The 19,380-nt window shown below is 42.8% G+C and overlaps 2 protein-coding genes across 5 annotated transcripts in view; one reads left to right on the top strand and one right to left on the bottom strand.

Annotated features, from left to right (window-relative positions):
- Positions 1–9,141, bottom strand: part of INTS13 (integrator complex subunit 13) — a 24,642-nt gene extending 15,501 nt beyond the window's left edge. Inside the window, exons 1-5 of one of the 4 annotated variants that reach the window (XM_056847480.1) lie at positions 8,989–9,141; positions 5,821–6,052; positions 3,617–3,691; positions 2,813–3,015; positions 2,243–2,323 (exon numbers count right to left, since the gene is read on the bottom strand). In XM_056847480.1, the coding sequence (XP_056703458.1) occupies positions 2,243–2,323; positions 2,813–3,015; positions 3,617–3,691; positions 5,821–6,052; positions 8,989–9,107 (710 nt within the window). In that variant the 5' untranslated portion in view covers positions 9,108–9,141. Of the gene's footprint in view, positions 1–2,242; positions 2,324–2,812; positions 3,016–3,616; positions 3,692–5,820; positions 6,053–8,112; positions 8,132–8,988 lie in introns of those variants that run through there. The other 3 variants (XM_056847482.1, XM_056847481.1, XM_056847483.1) reach the window with 3 other exon arrangements.
- FGFR1OP2 (FGFR1 oncogene partner 2) lies at positions 8,984–19,380 on the top strand. Its single transcript, XM_056847484.1, has 6 exons — positions 8,984–9,154; positions 13,121–13,257; positions 14,196–14,313; positions 15,608–15,750; positions 17,524–17,637; positions 19,218–19,380. Exons 1-6 carry the CDS (start codon positions 9,142–9,144, stop codon positions 19,353–19,355), a joined length of 663 nt encoding a protein of 220 aa, XP_056703462.1. The 5' UTR covers positions 8,984–9,141; the 3' UTR covers positions 19,356–19,380.

The following is a 19,380-nucleotide window of genomic DNA, read 5'->3' as shown; positions in this document are numbered from 1 at the left end:
CTCAGAAATGAGTGTTTATATTTTAAGCAAAGTGGACTGAAAGGGAAGGAAGTCCATATAAGGACACAAGACAGGAGCAGCTGCTCACCAAGCCATTGCTGCACTGCTCCTGACATCTGATAAGAGGGAATAAAGGCATCCCTCTTGATGGATAAAAAAGAGGGGATAAAGGAGCCTTTTTCACTCTTAATGAGTCTAGAAACAGTATAAATATAGCTATAAGTACAGCCAGTACTTCAGAGTGTTATAGCTGGCAGACTGCAGCTGTCTGAAGTAACATGTCTCCATCTCAAAAGGCTTGAGATGTAAAACATTGAAACTCTGATCCTGGTGTGGACAGCAGTTCTCTGAGGTATCTTGAAGTATCAAGATCTGGATATTTCAACATATCTTACTTACAGTCTTCTTGTGGGACTGCTCTATTCCTAGAAGGGAATGGAGACCCTTAGAATTCCTATTCTTTGAATGGGAATCTAAGTGCAGTGATCTTTCCATATATTGGAACACTGAGAGTCCATTGGATTTATGGATTCTTACCAACTAAACCTATTTGGCTTACCTATGCTAAAGAGCATCCTGAGTACAGGGCTAATAGCTAGACCTCTGAGATTGTGTCAGAACGTCCTCTACTTAACAGAGGGACTTCTGAACCTCCTCAGAGCAAGAGACCAGAGAGGTTCCTGAAGGGAAAGGAGACTCTCTGTACTCTGTGAGATATGCACAATGCTGATACATTGTACAGTGCATACACAGATTGGCACAGTCAAAAAGACTGTAAACAGCTTTAAGCTGACACATAGTATTTATATATTCAGCATTGCTGTCTAAAACTAGAAAGAGCATGCATAGCATGTACATACACAATGCCTGATCTTAATGATGATCAGTTAAGAATATTAATAGAAGTCTTTAAAGGATTCAAGACTTAGCAAAAACAGATACTCTGGGATAACTTCATATGTTCTCATAGAGCTTACGATTCTTAGAGGACTCCAGATGACACAGCAAGGTATAGTGTGTCTTCTGTACAGAAATGTTATGTTTTGAATGATTTAAGTTAGGATGCTTCTAACCAAATCTTTCTCCAAAGAATTAACCATATTTTGACAGGATTTCTGTAACCTTATATTCTAAATGAAGGTGCATTGCACTAAGGATACTTTATGAGTATATTCTGACTAAGATACTCCTTTATAGAGGCATAGAGAATGTGAATGATTACTTGCTACATAAACATGTTTAAGACTAATGATGTCTATCCTTATATGATATTTTATGGCTTTGCAACTAAAAAGCATATATTATATAATGTAAATAAATGTGTTTCTTATATACGTCTACTCTTGTCCATTATTATAAATTTATTGGCGTGTTCAAGAGATGTTCTAGGAGCAATAACAAGTTTCTAGGAACCATTGATTCCGGTCTAGTGGTGTCTCGCTGAATAAGATAACATATCCCTTCTCAGGAAGGGGTCCTTTCTAAGAGTGTAGGCACTTAACGGCCCGAACCGCGGCACACTCAGCCTAACCTATTTCACAGGATTGTAGTGAAGATAAAATGGAGGAGGGGAGAACCACAATCATGCCCCTGAGCTCCTTAGAGGAAGAGCGGAATAAAAATGTACTAAATTAATAATAAAATATGGGGATAAATATTGCTAACTGAACAAGCCTGAAATTACAGCAACTCCATCTTTGACCCTCTCCTATCAAACTTTAACAAAAGTGTATCACGTACCTAATTCTGAACCTGGCCTCATAATACAGATCCCCAAACCTGGCCTCATAATACAGATCCCCAAATCTGCATAATGGGGCTGGGTTAACTCTCCTCCATGTTGAACTGTTAAAAAAAAAATCCCAACTAAGATTATGAGATCTCAGTTGGCATTATGGGTGCGTCTAGTAATAGCGTACATTGAGGCATTTAAACCAAATGAAAAAAAAGGGGAAGGAGTGGCTATGGGGAAGGGAAAACAGGGTGAGAAGGGGAGGTGTCAGTGGCAACAGGAGTGCTGGGGGGGCATTGGTAGCATTGATGACGATGAAATGATTGGGGTGGAGGAACAAGCAACCGGAGGGATTGAGGGGTAAAGAAGGGGAGAAGAGGAGGGGACCACTGTGGGGGAGGAGGTTTCCCCTCCCCTGTGGGTCCTTGCATGTCTCCCTCTTGCATTTCATAGAAATGGCACATTCAAATAGAAGGACATAGTCACAGCACTACTGAGGAACACACTTACTGATCCGAGTTAGCTGCTAGCTTGTTATGCTCATGTATTGTTTCCTGGACACACTCCTCAAGCATTCGTACATGGCTATCACTGGAAAGAAAATATTTAAATAAAAAATAAGTATTTATCCAATATTAAAATCCTTTCACCCCAACTTTCCCACCATCCATGGTGACTAGAAGATACAACAAGGAACACACAGAAGCATGAAAGAGAATCCTTGATTCAGTTGTGGCTCAAAATCAGGACTGATTACTTCAGATATGGCTGGCAGTTTATAATTCCTATTACTCAAGATGCAGAACTATATGGAATGAAACTGTACTTCCCTGTTCTATGTGGGCGGCTACAAGAGGAGCAGGGGCAGCACATGCATTTGCAAAGGGCACTGAGGATATGCTGTCTCCCACACTTTTAACTCACCTGTACCCTACTCACCTTGGGAAACCTGCAACAGAATACGAATGTCCACACTCTGCACAAGTGCCAGTAATGTTCCACCACTCTATAAAACCCCACAGGAAAAGGATTTACTCAGCTATAAAATAAGTACATTAATAGTGCTGGTGCACAAAATACCTCTTTGCATTAGTAATACAGATTATTCGTCCTCTGTTTCCAACACGGTCGGCATTCTCCGTTAGCATAGTTCTAGCCTCATGTTGGTATTCAGTGATTTTGCAGAGAGCTTGTACCGCCGCACCTAAGCCATGAAGTATACTGCAGCATTCAGGGTCTGCCCGAGGATTGGGAGGTCCAACCGCTGCTAAAGCAGCCATTAACTGGTGAAGAAACAAAGATGCTTTGTTACATTGCAATCTTGGTGCTTACTACTTATTAGAGAAAGCACTGGCAGGGAAGAAAAGTCCAGACTTTCTACTATGTACATGTGACTTTAACATGTTGCAACATGTTAAATATATACAACAGAAAATATTTCAAGGAGGCAAATAAATGATATTCTCTCTCCACAATAACATTCCCATTTCAGTCAGTGTAGTGTAGTGGTTAGAGCAGGGGTCCCCAATATTTTTGAGCCTGTGGGCATTTGGAATTCTGTCACGGGGTGGTGGGCCCAACCACAAAATGGCCACTGTGGGAGGCAGAGCCCCGCCCCCCCAGAATGCAAGAACATAAAGAAGATGCTGACATCTTGAATATGTGTGAGGCCCCTTCCAAATTTTAATACTCTGGCTTCCAAAAACTAATTTTGTTTTTACAACAGATCATTTCAGAAAGAACCAAGGCACCATACTGTTAAGTCTCACTTTCTGTCACCATTAGGAAACCAGATTTTCCCAGTGTTACAAATGTAAAACAGCTTTATAAATCAAATATTTTTTTAAAAATTGTTATAAATCAAATATTTTTTAACAACCTTACCTCCTGCAAATTTTGATCTTCTTGGTTCCAAGAGTTTAAAACTTGAGGTACCGAATCGCTTACAATGAAGTTCACCTGAAAGTTTACAACAGATGGTTTAAGAAACACTTTACATTTTTAAAAATCTTGACACATTAACAGCAGACCTATATTTTCATGAGAGGTGTAACAGCCCTGAGAGGTGTAACAGCCCCTTGAAAATCTTTACAATCCTTTTCAAAGCTAACAACAAGAAAGCCTCAGTATTTTCTCCTTTCTAAAATGTTGGAAATTTCTTTTGATTAATGTAATATGCTTTACCACTTAGTCTAGTATTTCCTAACTCAGCATTTAACTATAATTCTTCCATTTTTAATTTATTTGATTTCATGCTGCCTTTCAGCTTCTCTCTCTTCCTTCTCGTGTGCAATTCTGGTCAGCTGTAACTCTTTCTGCTTCTCTTTCTCAATTCAATTTCCCTTTCATGGGTTGTCTTAATCTCAGTGTCTCAAATTCTTTCTCTAACCTAGCCATATCAATTTCCCGCTTTATTTTCCAGATCTCTACTTGATCTGTAATCATAAACTCTTCAGCTTCTGTGCTATTCCCTATAACCATCAACTCACCTTCAGGCCCCTCAACTGCTTTTACTTGCTTAGAAGGCACTTTGACAAAACTTTTACCTCATAAATTTTTATGTCATTATATTTCACCACTGTGGGCATCAGCTTGTAATATTTTTGGTCTATATGCCATCACTTACACCAATTTGCAATAGGTCCTTTCTTGAAACCGAGGGGACCCACACTGCCTGTCTGATGAATCTGGGGAACCTGATTGGTTTCTGAGATATAATCCTTCCCCTCAGTTACGAGATGTTCTTGCAGTAGCAAGTGTAAAGACTCTGGGTCATTGCTGTAAGGTAAGTTTTGTACTGAGCATGAAATGTATCGCGATCACTGAAGCAGGAGGTTTAATAAAACAACAAAGGCAGAATGGACTCAGTTTTGTACTGAGCATGAAGAGTATCGCGATCACTGAAGAAGGAGGTTTAATAAAACAACAAAGGCAGAATGGACTAGAGATATTTATATTAGAACATTTGGGACATTTTGGACAGAATTTTACAACATTGGCAGATGCAGTTAGATTCTCTTGCGTCAACTACATGTCATAAGGGTATGAGAATCTGAGTCATCCCTTCAGGTAGCATGCTAGTTAAATGAATGTGACTCAGAATAGGTAGAAGATATGAAGGCTTATACACACAGTGGAAAACATTAACAGCATGCAGCCCTATTAATATTAGCGTTATAGTATTTGTATGCACTAAATCCCCCTAGGTTTATGGCCACAGGCAGACAAGAACCAATTATCCTAGTTCAGGAGATAATATCCACTTGGCAAAAGTATAGTAATAAGATTGTTGTTCAGTGTCAAGCTCAGTATTGTCTACTCAGACAGGTGGCGGCTTTCCAGGGTCACAAGTATAAGTCTTTCACATCATGTTACCTGGAGGTGATCCTTTTAACTGGAGATGCCTGGAATTGAACCTGGGACCGTCTGCATGCAAAGCAGATTTTCCACCACTGAATCACGGCTCCTCCCCTCTGATTTCAAAAGGCTTTGACTGCACTAACTCAGAATACAACTCAACTGTTAATTGCATGTCAGCAGCTTCTGAACATTCTAAAGGGTTGGATCACACTGATATGTTTAATTAATGGTGGTGTCTTTCCCTTATTCAAGAGGGTCCTTTGCTAGCAAAAAAGCCTCTTGCAAAGGGTGTCATCTTCCAATGCGAATATATGGGATCCAACCCAACATTTTTCTTTTTAAAAGTACTTTTTTATACATGCTAATATTAAATAAAATGAAAGACTGTTGCATATTTCTGCTAAATCAAGTTTGTGAAAGACAATTCCAATGGGCATTCGGGGGACTACTTAGCTCATAGTAACTATCAGTTCTTCATAGTGGAGCCCCTATTTCCATATCCTCCTTGCCTCTTTGCCCACCTCACCTGTATCTCCCATTTCTTCACAAGCGCCATGTCTTTTGCCACAAGACTACCCACCCCAGCAAAGGGAGTAAGTCCCACTGAACAGACCTGCATTGGATGGCACTGTAAAGAAGAACAAACTGTACAACTAGACAAGGTTGTATCTGCAAAACGGAGATCACATATTCCCCCTAACGACAAAATATAATTAACAGTGACTTACTAGTTTTTTAAAAGGAAATATATCATACATTATTCTACAGTATTCCATGGATGACTCCACTGAACAGGTCCATAGTGATCTTGATATAGGTGCAAGAGGTATGATTCCTTGTGTCCGATTCTTGATTAACATATCAAATTCAACATGCTGTTTGCAAGATTCTGCCATATAAGGGCAGTGATCCACCACAAACACAGTTTTGTGAGACTCTGAAAAAAGCTTCATTTTCTTTCTACAATAAATAAATGCTAGAATTAGGAAACTACTATGAAAATTAAAAAATTGAATACTACTAAGCGAATTAGACAATCATACAATTTACAAGGGTAGTGACATATTTAAGCTTGTTTACATGACTGTTTGTAAATATACACGATCTAAAGCATTTTCATCACAGTAAAGGCAGATGTATAAAATGCTAAGGGGAACTATAAATAGGATGTAATATTTTAAGTTTCTAAAGTATTAAAGAAGTGTATTGAACTTCATTGCTATTTTTTAATAAAAGACCTGCTTCTTGCAATATGCTCCAAAGCAGTTTACAAATACATTTCACCACAATAATCTGAAAATACAGTAAGTTAAAAACAAAACCAATAGGCCACTAAAAAAAACAGAGGAGCAAAAACAGCATATCCCATCCATGAAAGTAGATCTAAATGACAAATGCTCTGGAAGTAGAAATTGTCTTTGCCTGTCATCCCAAAACAATAAATAAGGAATTAAATGAGCTTCCATGGGGAAGGTAGTGGCAATTTTGATGCCACTGCTGAGAACACCTTATTATAGCTATCTATCAGGCTTTAGATAACAGAGGTACATGTAACAGAGACTCAAAAGAGGATCTCAAGTTCCAGAGTGATTTATATGGGAGATGGCAGTCCTTGAAGTACTCTGGACCCAGACCATTTAGGGCTTTAAAGGTCAATGGAAGCATCTTGAATTGACAGCAAGTGAAGATATTGCAGGACTAGCATTGTGTGTTCCATGACCCTCTCTGGCAAGTTTAAGAAGTCAAAACAAACAAAGTTCCAGAACACTTGTGGTTCTCAGATCTCTAAAAATCTTGCTCTTGTCCTCAAGCTGAATGAACTAAAAGGCATGCATAATAAAAGGAAAAGCAGAATCCCTTGTATCTAGTTTAATCTAGCTCCATAATATGGATCCAAGTGAGAATGAATCAATGTCAAAGTGCCTAGCAAAGTGGTCACAGCAGACAACTGAGGGAGGATTCCTCTATTTTCCTTGAGAGAGAAAAATTATGGAATGGTTAAAATACTGTGCAGACTCAATGGTGGTAGAAAGATAAGCGTTTTTCCAACCATCAATGCCACAATAGGTTTTCAGATCAAAACATGTTTGGTCAGATTTCCTCCCTGCCACTGTTTCTCAACTATCACTCTTCCCATTTCATTAACCACAGCTACTCAGGGACTGACTGGAATGCTGGCAGATGGGGAACAAGTTGACTGCTTGGATCATCTCTAAGGCTAACCACAGCTTTGAAAGGACAAGTAACATCAACAGGAAAATCCACAGAGTTGTTAAAAAGCCATTTGGTTCTATCAGTCGCTGGGGAAGACTATCTTCACTGGCCCTCCATCTCTGTGAAGTTTCAGGGTCTTCTTAATTATAACACTGATAAAATAACCAACTGGAAGGGTTACAATGCTTCCCATGTCTAGATCATTTCTTCCATGCTTGGGGCAGAACATCAGATGAAGGAAATGTCCAGCAACATGTGCAGATCAAGCATATTCATCCCCATGGTTCCACAACACCACACCAAAATAGTGATTCATACTGAATAATTTTAACATGTTAATTATTCTTCTGAGGGTGATCAACATCTTCTAATTAACTCTTTTACATATAGTCCTCTTTTGATAATGTCTGAAAAGGTTAGAACTCCAGTTCATCTGGCCACTGCCTCATGATGACAACCACCTTTTTATTATGCACTGGTACATCAAGGTTAGTACTGCCTAGTCAGACTGCCAGCAGCTCTACAGGGTCTTATGTAGAGATCTTTCATAGCACCTGATTATTTTAACTGGAGATGACACAGATTAAACCTGGAACCCTCTGCATACCAGGCGGATACTCTTAACATTAACCTGTGGCCCTTCTCCAGCTGCATGCCTCTTTGGTAGATCCACAGAAAAGGGCTGTTCTGGAAGGAATTTCCCGAACAGGCGGAAGGTGCACATTTTCTACAGCGCCTATTTTCCTTGTGGTGTAATGGGGCCAACCTCTGTGCGTTTGGAAATCCACTTCGTGATGTTTCTGCACCTGTATTCTGCGTCTCTGCTGAATCGTGAGGGCACCGGAACGTATGTCATTGCAACAAGAGCTGCAGGGGATCAAGAGGAAAGCTTCCCTCCCGCCCCGAGTCCAGTATATTGCAAGAGGATGGAGCTTCGATGGAGCTCGGGGGAAATAATGGAAGAGAGGGAAAGGGTGCTTACAAGAATGTCGGGGGGGGGGGGAAGGGAAGGGCCCTACGGCCTGGGGGGCGTTTTGTGATTACATGTCGCTCCGAGGAGCATTTGGGGGCCTGGTGGGGCGCATGGAAAGTCTCTTACTGTAGCCCGGCTCTTCTCTCAGGAAGCGATTCCCGACGCCGGCTGCGGGGAATTACTGCGCAGAGACAGACGGAGAAGCGCGGGCCCCTTTCTCTCCCCCCCCCCCCGGCAAGCCTTGCCTCACTTCACCCACCCTCTCCGTGCGGGAGAGTTGCCAAAACACGTCGCCGGCCGCTCGCCTCTCTCATCCGGAGCCGTCTGCCCGCTTCCTCTCGCCCGCCAGGGCGCCCGCCTCAAGCAAATATCGCGAGAACTGGCCCACGAAAGAAACAAGTCACACCTCTCACAATATATCGAGAGACGACTGGGTGGAATGGGAAAACAGGGCGGGCCGTTCCCGCCCTCAAAGCGGAGAAAGGATGAAACGGGGGAACGAAACCTCGCGATGTTTGGAGGTGGTACTCCCTCCCGCTGTCGGAAGGTAGCATCGCGATGTTTAACAGCCGGTAAGAGACCCAAGCGGAGGCCGCTCGCCAAAGTCTCGCGATAAACGGCGCCTCGGACTGCCCTCCCTTCCCCAGCCGGTTGTGTGGCTGGCGGTAGCGCGTAAGCGCCTGCCGAGCCGCTTCCTCCCCCTGCCTACCTGACTGTGCCTTTATGGGGCTGCTCGGCGTGCCGGCGCTTCCTTCGCCTCTCCCTCGAGCCGCCGCTATTTAAGAGGGCGACGGGAGCCGAGGCGGGCCGGCGGATGCTTCCCCACATCGCCCGGCTGTGCGCGCTGCCCGGCGTGGAATGAATGGTGACCATCGGTGGGTGAGGGGCTGCTGCGTTCTGATTGGCTCCCGGCGAGGCGCGAGCAGGGGCGCGCGGGTGGGGAGCGGCGACCGCCGGGCGTTCGGTTCAACGGCCGCCGCGTGGGCGGGGCGCGCCGAGCTCCCCATGGAGGGCCGTGAGGAGACCGAGGCTGGGGAGAGGGTCTCCGGATCCAGGCCCCTACCTCTCGTAGAGGGGGCAGGGAGAGGCTCCCCCTGGAGGAGGCGGCATGGCCATAATCATCCCGGGTCCAGGATCGAGGCCTTTCCGCGCGCCGCGCAGAAGCGAGGCTCCTCGGGCACCGCTTCCTGTGTGTGCGCCGTTGCCACACCGGTGCCTCTTAACACGTAGGATGGTTTTAAGAGCAGACGTCAACGTTGCGGGTTATTTATTATTGTAAGATGTTTTCACTTTTTGCTCCACTGATACCCCACTTTCTCCCCCCCCCCTCTCCAATGGGGACCCAGACTGGCTTACCTCGTTCTCGTCTCCATTTTATCCTCACAACAGCCCTGTGAGGTGGGTTAAGCTCACGTTGTTTGTCTGGCCCAAGATCAGCCAGCGAGCTTTCATGGCAGACCAGGGATTTGAACCCTGGCCTCCTAGATCTGGGGCTGTTTATCAGACTTGTTCATTTTGCTTTGCTTTCACAGGTTGGGGCTGTGGTTTCTAGGGGGGGAAGGGAACAGCCCCCCAGCCCCCCATCACTTCTTAGCTGCTTCTACCAACACGGAAACAGTGAGGAGAGTCATTAAGGATCTCTGAACCCTGGGTATCACAGCTCTAACTCTACACTGGCCCTCAGGCTCTTGTATTGTCACTCATTCCCTTGAAAACAGATAGATACTAGGTGCCCCAAACCTTCTTGTTTGTGGTGTGGCAGGCTGACACAGTCTCCTTGTTCAGATTCAGCTGCATTCAAGTCTGGTGGGACCAATAGACCAAGAGACCAACAGGATTTCTGAGGTATACGTTTTTGAGAGTCAAATCTCCCTTTGCCAGATATGAGCTGATATCCCCCAGATCTGTGACCCATGAAAGATCATACCCTGCCAGAAATTTTGTTAGTCTTTAAGGTGCTACTGGACTCTTGCTACTCGTCCAGTAGCACCTTAAATTTTCTACTCGTGTTAAAAGTGCTGCTGGACTTGAATCTAGCTATTCTACTGCAGAGCAACACAGCTACCCTCTAAAACTACTAAGACTCACTGTCACAAGGCTCAGCTGAGCTGCCTAGGGTGTTGCCAAGTCTTATCTGCCCCAGAATCAAGCTTGATTTTTATTTTTATTCTGACTAGAATTTATGAAAGGCTTTTGGAAGCTTGAAGAACTAGTCGCCTTTTATATGCTCCTGCGCTCGAGGGAAAAAGTAAAGTCCTTCTGGCACAAGTTTTCATATGTTTCTATCGCTTTTGGGGGAATTCAAAAGCACTTAATGTCCTGCCTGTAATAACTGGGCTAAGTTTTATTGAGTAGCATTCCAACTTGTTACCAACTTTTGAACACTGTTTACAGTTGTCATGTCTTCAGTCTCTGTTCTGACTTATTTTTACTTAACTATTAGTGCTGTTTACATTTCTTTAGTGTCTACATTATGATCTCATGCAGAATAAAACACATGCAGTTGCTGCCCAGGGAGTTTATGGTCTATAATGGTTGAATGCTTAGTACATAGTTTGTTTTCCACTGCTTTCTGGTGAAAATTTGGTTTTCATTGCAATGTAGGGAATGGAGAGTTCTTTTCTGTATGTCTAGTGATGGAAGAAGAAGAGTTGGTTTTTATATGCCGGTTTTCTCTACTTTTTTTAAGGAGAATCAAACCGGCTTACAATCTCCTTCCCTTCCTCTCCCCACAGCAAGTAGGTAGGTGAGGCTGAGAGAGTTCAAAGAGAACTAGCCCAAGGTCACCCAGCTGGCTTCATGTGGAGGAGTGGGAAATCAAACCCGATTCACCAGATTAGAGTTTACTGCTTTTAACCATTACACCGTGCTGGCTATGTATTTTTTATTGCTAGAACAGTTTGTAATTGGATTATGCTGATGAACCAGAAAAGTTAATGTCCTGTTTAGCTGCTGTTTTTATTGTGTGGGTTTTTTTTAAATTGGGGTTGCCATGTTTCATGATTTGAAAATATGTGTCAGATTTGAATTTAAGAACTTCATTAGATTGACGAATCCATGTTGGTTGTTTGTCTCACCCATGATGTAATCTACACTAATTATAGCTTTGCCAGGAAGTGTATAACAAAGCAATTGTGGAGGAAATTGTTGCCTTCTCATTTGTTTGGAATATGATGGCTAACAATATTTCTCAGGCAGGTATGTGTGTTGCTCTTTTCAATGCACTTCTAGCATGTGTTATCAGTGCTGGTATTTGGCAGGTCAGGTGCTGATGATCGTGTAACTCTGCAGCCCACTGTAAAACAGCTTACCACCTCCCGAGGAAGCCTGTTCCATCGAAGAACCGCCTTAACTGTTGGAAAATTCTTCCTAATGTCTAGACGGAAACTCTTTTGATTTAATTTCAACCTATTGGTTCTGGTCCAACATTCTGGAGCAACAGAAAACAACTCGGCACCATCCTCTATATGACAGCCCTTCAAGTACTTGAATATGTATTGGCTTGTGTATGCTTCATTCCCTGAGACCATACAAGAATAAACAAACAAGGAGTTAATTTTTATTTATGGTTTGAACAAATGTTTAGGGTAAATCAGATAGAGAGTACAAAGTTTCTTTTCAGTTGAACTTTTTGTACTATTGCCCTATTCAGGCATTTGGGTTTCTTTGTTACAATTTGACCTTTTTCCAGTCAGCATTAAGCTTCTCTTCTGCTACAGCATCACTCAGGCAGACTCACTCCCAACTAAAATAATGACCTTTTTTTCCCAACTGTGTCTCTTACCAACATTCCATCATTGGGCATTCGTAGGGAGAGGCAGAACCTAACCTGTCGATTTCAGGAATGTTTTGGATTTGGGTCTGGGAGATTTGACTAATTCTAGCTCCACAGTGGTTGCTGGGTTACCTTAGTTGTGTACTTATGCACCAGTTTGCACATGAGGTGGCACCCAATGTAATCATTTTAGAAGCATACAGGCCAAGAAAGGCCACATATACACTGACTACATGTGGCTACTGTATCAAACAAACAGAGCCTCCACATGATGCCTGGCAGGATTCTTTTACAATCTCTTATTGGAACCACACGTGTGGCCAGTGTTGTGAACTAACGATGCAATACAATGCATACTGCCTTCAGAAGTTCAGCTGAGATCAGTGACCTTTACTTCTAGGTACAGTAAACAGCATTACTGAAGCAACGATGTTGATTAAATAATATTTTATTTAATTTTTTGTTTTATATTCCACCCTCACTTCCTGGTAGCCATTAAAACCTGAGTCACCAATGGGCTATGCAGAAACAGATTTAGGCATTGTTTCAATCTTGGGTCCCTTCAACAACAGTACTTCGAGGATCAGTGAAGTTAAGAACAGGCCATATTAAGGCTTCAAGTGCCACTGCAAGCACTGGGATTTCATTATGCGTTGGGCTCAAGGTATAAAGGATTTGAATTGCTAGCAAATGTGTGTCAGTCTTTTTTTAAGGGCTGAGGAATAATGCTTTAGTACAGGCCTTCATAATTGATCTCCTTGTTCAGTGTACTGAATTAAGTGTTTAGTCAGTGAGCTGGTTGCATGTTCTGTCACCACTGCTAGTTTAATGGAGAATCCCCCTGCATATTCTGCGCATTGATTTTTCCAGCAATAAAAGAATGAGTTCTACAAGAAATGTATTGTTGTTCTTAGAATAAAGGTGTCCAGGCATTTAAAAGGTGTTGTATGGTTGAGAAGGAAGTTGAAATTATGTTGAAATGTTTCAGAGTCTAAGAAAACTCGCTTGACATGTTGAGTGAAAGAATGAAACTTGTGTTTTATGATAACTGTTGTCTTATTTTTAGAAATGAGTTGCACAATTGAGAAGGCCCTAGCTGATGCGAAAGCACTTGTGGAGCGACTGAGAGAACATGACAATGCAGCGGAAGCCCTGATTGAACAGACTACAGCTCTCAACAAACGAGTTGAAGCAATGAAGCAGGTTTGAAATGTTATTCCTATTTAGAAAGTGACAATGAGAAAAGGACTAACAGGTCTGTACTGTACAGGCAGTCTGCTGTTCGATAGGCAGTTAGCTAGTAGATTTTCTCTGTATTGTGTATGAAAGTTATGGCTAAAAAGATATTTTTAGTTATTTTTACAAACATCTAGATTTCCTACCAGTTAGAGAAGTATAATGCTGTATAATCGTGGGATTTGTCCTATAACCTTCAAGCCTTCCTTGTCTTATTTATAAATGATTTTACTCACAAAATCCTGGCTTTCTGTTGTTGTTCAGTAAGACTTTTTGGACTGATGTGTGTATAAATAAAGCTAATTAACATGAGTTTCCTTGACCTTACTCTGATACAGTTTTGTAAATTATAGTCTGCAAAAGTCACTGAGTTAGGCTTAGCACCAGATTAAATATAGATCTTATGGAAGAAGTATTGGAAGTACTTGTTATAGATACTTCAACTCTTTTGGGTTGCTCTTTCTGGCTGTGGACATAGTGCTTGAAGGTCATCACATGTAAACTAGGTCTTGACCCACCCTGGCCGATTATATCTTGCTAGGGGGAATTGATGTGGATGGCCCAGGTTAGCCTGATCTTATCATATCTTGGAACCTAAGCAGGGTTGGCCCTGGTTAGTACCTGGATGGGAGACCATCAAGGAAGTAAAGGGTTGCTGTACAAAGGCAGGCAGTAGTAAGCCAACTTCTGTCCATCTCTTGTCTTGAAAACCCTAGGGGATCACCATAAGTCAGCTGCAGCTTGATGGCACTTTACATGCACACAGGGAAAGGGGGCTGAGAGTATGTAAAATTAGTTAACATTATTCTTTTGATCCCAACGAGCGGCACTAAGTTCTGTTTAGCAATTAATAACAAAGGTCTGGCATCTTTACACTTTTTTCTGTGTTTTAAATTTGACTTTAGTACCAGGAAGAAATTCAAGAACTGAATGAAGTCGCAAGACACAGGCCTCGCTCTTCATTGGTTTTGGGTATCCAGCAGGAAAACAGGCAGATCAGGGAACTGCAACAAGAAAATAAAGGTACCTAAACTGATTTCTGTGACTTTAAAAGTGTTTCAATGGTATCCCACTGCATAGATTAGTCAGTACTAATAGAAATACGCAGGAACAGTGTTGGCAGTGTGACTCATCTGTGGGGGATTAACATTTTTTGGTCATGTTAAAAATAACGCTTTTTGAAAGTGGTAATTCATTTTGTTACTGAAATGTTGGGTTATAGAGCTTGTAGATGTAGAGCTGGCCTTGAGACTACTAATGGCTGCTAAATTGGTAATTGCTAATAAGATTTTCTCTTATTATTCCATATGTGTTCTGTGAGTTGTTTTAATGCCTTTTATTTCTCTGTGTAGTTGGAAGTATGCAGTATTATTTATGTTGTGTTTTTTATTGTATTTTGTGTTTAATAAGAAACAGAAGATAACTTAAACTTCTGGAAACTTGGTAATAAGAATTATAAGCAAGCCAGTCTTTATGGTGCCACTGGACTCCTCTTTTGCTAAATAAGAGTGCTCTTTTTGTTTTGACTTATACATAGTTGTTTCAAAACCTTCTTTGGAGGTTTTTAAGCAGATTCTAGATGGCCATCTGTCAGCAATGCTGATTCTGTGAACTTAGGCAGATCATCAGAGAGAGGGCAAGAAGGGTTGTCTCAGTGTTTGGGTCTTGTGGCCCTCTCTTATATGCCCAGGGAAATGCCAATCACCACTTTCGGGTCAGGAAGCGATTTTTATCCAGGCCAGATTGGCCAGGGATCCTGGAGGGGTTTTTTTTTGGGGGGGGGGGGAATCTTCTGGGCATGGAGTATGAATCACTGAGGTGTGGGGAAGGTAGCTGTGAATTTCCTACATTGTGCAGGGGGTTGGACTAGATGATCCTGATGATCCCTTACAACTCATTCTATGGAAGTCTTCTTAGATTCTGTAAGAACTTACATCCCCATATGAGTGTTTAGGAACTGGGAGTGATTAATTAATTGAGTGCAGTTTACTTAGAAAAATAATTTCTTGCAACAACAAAGATATTGCATATTTAAAATTTCATTAAGATGGTTCCTTTAGTGTAGTTTTAGAGAGAGAGTAAACAAGCTACCTCTGAGATAAGGGGTAAATTTTTGTTGATACTATTTTCACATGCTGCTTTTTATTGTGGTAACTAAAATTTGGGTGGATTTGACATGTCCAGGAATGGCAGTCTTCCATTCTAGGTAACTGTAATTAAGTGGATTACTTTCTTGTAGCTGCTGTTCTTAAAGGAGAATTGAGACTGGGCTTACTGTTTGCTGTGCACATATTTTCATTTACTTTTTATTTTACAGAACTACGCACATCTCTTGAAGAACATCAGTCTGCACTGGAGCTAATAATGAGCAAATACAGAGAGCAGATGTTTAGACTGCTCATGGCCAGCAAAAAAGATGATCCAGGTATTATAATGAAGTTAAAGGAGCAGCACTCCAAGGTAATAAGCCTTTTAAAATTCTGTAAGTCTATTAAAGTGTGTTGCTCAGTTACCTGACTTATGCTTTATATCATATTCCAGTGTTCTTTCCGATTTTAATTGGTGTCTGAAGCCACAGCTACATGTTACATGGTTAAAGTACCATTTCCAAATCCCTGCTGCTGCTTCTCTGTACAGTGGCATTGAGGGGTGATATGCAATGATGTATTAATGACTTGGTGAAGCAAAAAATATGCTTCAACTTATGCACTGATGTGCTCTCATGTGGGGGAGAATATGGAAAATATGGGAATGCCTCTTCTAAGATGGCACTTTCCATCTGCAGTTTTAGAAGTACTGTTTTTTTTAAAATAGAATCCTATCAGCCTCATTTGCTCGGGGCCCACTGCTGGCTGCCCTCCTGCCTGGGAGGGAGGGGGAGCGGGGGTGCCCTCCAGGCCTTCTCTGCATGGCCTCCCCTGTGCTTGCCAACCTCCAGGTGGTAGCTGGAGACCTGGCAACCCTAGCCTCTCCCCCCCCCCCCCGCGCCGGGAGAGCTACACCTGGTTATGGCCCCCAAATGATGTTATAAATGAGCAAATGGCCCTTGGCAGGAAAAGGTTCCCCACCCCTGCTGTAGACTAACTCCCCATTGTACTGAGTGTAAAGGAAGTAAGAGCTTGATTTGATTGAAAAATACCTGTGAAACAGACTAGCAAAGTAGCAGCAATTAAAAATAGATGCAGTCTTTTTACATCATGCTGTTCAGGCATACAGTGCAATGTTGGGAGCTGGTTGGGTGGGGGCTGAAATACTTTGATTATGGTTAAAAGAAGAGGCCTGAAATTTTATAGTATGTTGCACGTTTGACAGGAAAAGCATGTAATAAACATGTTAGAGTGCATCAAGAATAATACTTCACCTTCTCTGGCCAAAGAACTGAGTTGTTTTCCTTGAGCCCAGATATCCCAAGAGAATATCAGCCTGAACAGTTGTTTACTGAAACTAATTACAGATTTGTTTTTCAAACCACTGTGAACATTTTCCTAAGACTTGGTTTGTATCTTCTGTATTGACTGCTGGATGAGGTTGGATTGGCTTCTCAAAATGGGACGCAACTGTTACTACTTGTGTGCTGGGAGGAAGAGCTGAGTTTTGTTGCTGCCTCACTCAGATTGTATCTTGTCACTGATGCCAGCAGGCCCGTGATTCCTGGAACGCTGATGCGGGGGGGGGGGGCAGTTCATGGAAAAGCTTCTATAGGGGTATGGGAAACTTCAGGCAGGACGGAAATTTGGGCAATATGGCCTCCACTTCCGTCTTACAATGGTGCAGGAAAAAGCTGGGGGTAATCTTTGTCCATGAGGTTGCCCCTAGTCTCCAGCACATGCTGCTGAAGACAGTAGGAAATACCTTAGAGCACCTTCTGGTTATGGCTTGTAGGATCCAACCCCTGAGTACTGGACCATCACCACCTTTTTTTCCTGGAGAAGTTGATCATATGTGTGTCCCTGAAAACAACTCAGTAAAGACTAGAGCAACAAGTTATTGGAGCTACATTACTGTCAATGGCTATCTTGGTTTTGATTATTTAAATCCCTAATCTTGCTGTGGGCAACAACATTATTGGAAAAAATTAATCAGCGTCACATATGTTTTCCAAATTATGTAGGAAAGCTATGCAAATTTCTGTTACTCTTACGTTTTTATATCGTAACTGATTATTGTCATAATTGTGTAGAAGTCACAGCTGGGTTTTTAAAATTTGAAGCATAGTTTTTTTTTTTGGCTTAGGAGCTACAAGTTCATGTGGATCAAATTACAGAAATGGCAGCAGTAATGCGAAAAGCCATTGAAATCGATGAGCAACAGGGCTGCAAAGAACAGGAACGAATTTTTCAACTAGAAGTAAGTAAAAAACCACATTGAAATTGTACCACCTAATATGACTTTAAAATTACAAAATCATAATTGACATTAAAATGCATTTTTAATGTTTTTTGGATTCCTTTTGCAAGAAGAAATTAGGCATCGTAGATGAAGGGAAATTTTAAAGTGCAATTTTTTCCCATCACGAATTTAGGAGTCTGATTATTGCATTACATCTGAAAGCTAGCTGTATAACAATTTCTATACAACAAAGTTTAATTCACCAATTGTGTGGACCAGCTTTAGATGTGGCAGCACAAGGTGTGCTGCTGTTGCTACTGCTTAGCCCTTTGGAAGATGGGGCACACTTAGCTGCTGTCCATGACCTGTTGTGGGAAAAACAGGTATTGCTATGAGGCTTAAACCTACTGAATATTCATTTAGTAAAGAGGGAGCAACCCATGTTCTTGCTGTCAGTTCACATATCGTGGGGCTGCTTTTGGTTCTTTTACAGCAAATAAAGATTCTTGTCTTTGTGGGAGAGTATTTGCACCACATAACATCCTCATTTTAAGACAGGGATGGGGAACTTCATGGCCGGGGGGCGTATGCGGCCCCCAAGGACATTTTTTGTGGCCCTCGGGAGCTCTGGGGCCCTGCCACGGAGGCGGGGCACAGAGCAGCCCTCCCCGAGGTGTTCCTGGGGCCGCGCCTCACAGGGGTGCTGCGGCACCCTTTGGACCTCCTTTCGCCGACTGTCGGCTGTTGGTCAGCGAGAGGAGGGAGAGGGACGCTTCCCCCAAGGCTGCTCCCTACAGCCGCAGCGTGCAGGAATGCTGCGGCACTTTTTAAGCCCCTTTCGCTGCCTGTCGGCTGTTGAGCAGGAAGAGGGAGGAGGGGGAAAGAGGCCGGCAGCTCCCGGCGGCAGAGCATGCATGCGGGAGTCGATCGGGCTTCCGGGGGGGGGGGGGGCTTTTGTGGACGGGGGGAGGGCATGGAGACTGGGGCCCAGTTGCGCGGGGCCAGCATGCGCGGGTGGGAAGGCTTTTCTTTTCCTCTTTTTCTGTCACTCTTTCTCCCTCTTTTTCTGTCTTTCTTTGTCTCCCTCCGTCCTTTTCTTTCTTTCCCTCCGTCCTTTTCTTTCTTTCTTCCCCTCTCTCCATTTCTTTCTCCCTTTCTTTCTCTTTCTTCCTTCCTCCCTTGCCGATCGACTGTGGGCTGCGCCCCCATGGCACCTCGTTTGCTCGGGCCCACTGCTGGCTGCCCTCATGCATGGGAGGGGGGGGAGCAGGGGAGCCCTGCAGGACTTCTCTGTGTGGCCTCCCCTGGGGTTGCCAACCTCCTGGTGGTGGCTGGATACCTGGCAACCCTAGCCTCTCCCTCCCCCACCGGGAGATCTACACCTGGTATGGCCCCTGAATGATGCCATAAATGTGCAAATGGCCCTTGGCAGGAAAAAGGTTCCCCACCCCTGTTTTAAGATATACTCTGCAGAGAGCCTGGGTCTGGGAATATAGCTTTTCCCAAATTATTTTCTTTAGGTACATAAAATATACTCAGTTTTCTTTGGCTACCTGTGCAAATATTCTTTCACCTTTTGCCATATTTACTGGTTACAGCAAGAAAACAAAGGATTGAGAGAAATCCTGCAGATAACAAGGGAATCATTTCTAAATCTCAAGAAAGAGGATGCATCAGAAAGTACCTCTCTATCAGCATTAGTAACAAACAGTGACTTGAGCCTGAGGAAGAGCTGAAGATCCTGTGGAAACTCTGAATGAC

Source organism: Euleptes europaea, chromosome 3, assembly GCF_029931775.1.
Source record: "Euleptes europaea isolate rEulEur1 chromosome 3, rEulEur1.hap1, whole genome shotgun sequence".
Lineage (NCBI taxonomy): Eukaryota > Metazoa > Chordata > Lepidosauria > Squamata > Sphaerodactylidae > Euleptes > Euleptes europaea.
This window is presented reverse-complemented; position numbering and strand designations above follow the sequence as displayed.

Excerpts from the sequence above, each read along its gene's own strand:
- FGFR1OP2 (XM_056847484.1), top strand. Across the intron at positions 14,314-15,607 it reads ACTGCAACAAGAAAATAAAG|AACTACGCACATCTCTTGAA; the intron begins GTACCTAAACTG and ends TTTATTTTACAG. Across the intron at positions 15,751-17,523 it reads TAAAGGAGCAGCACTCCAAG|GAGCTACAAGTTCATGTGGA; the intron begins GTAATAAGCCTT and ends TTTTTGGCTTAG.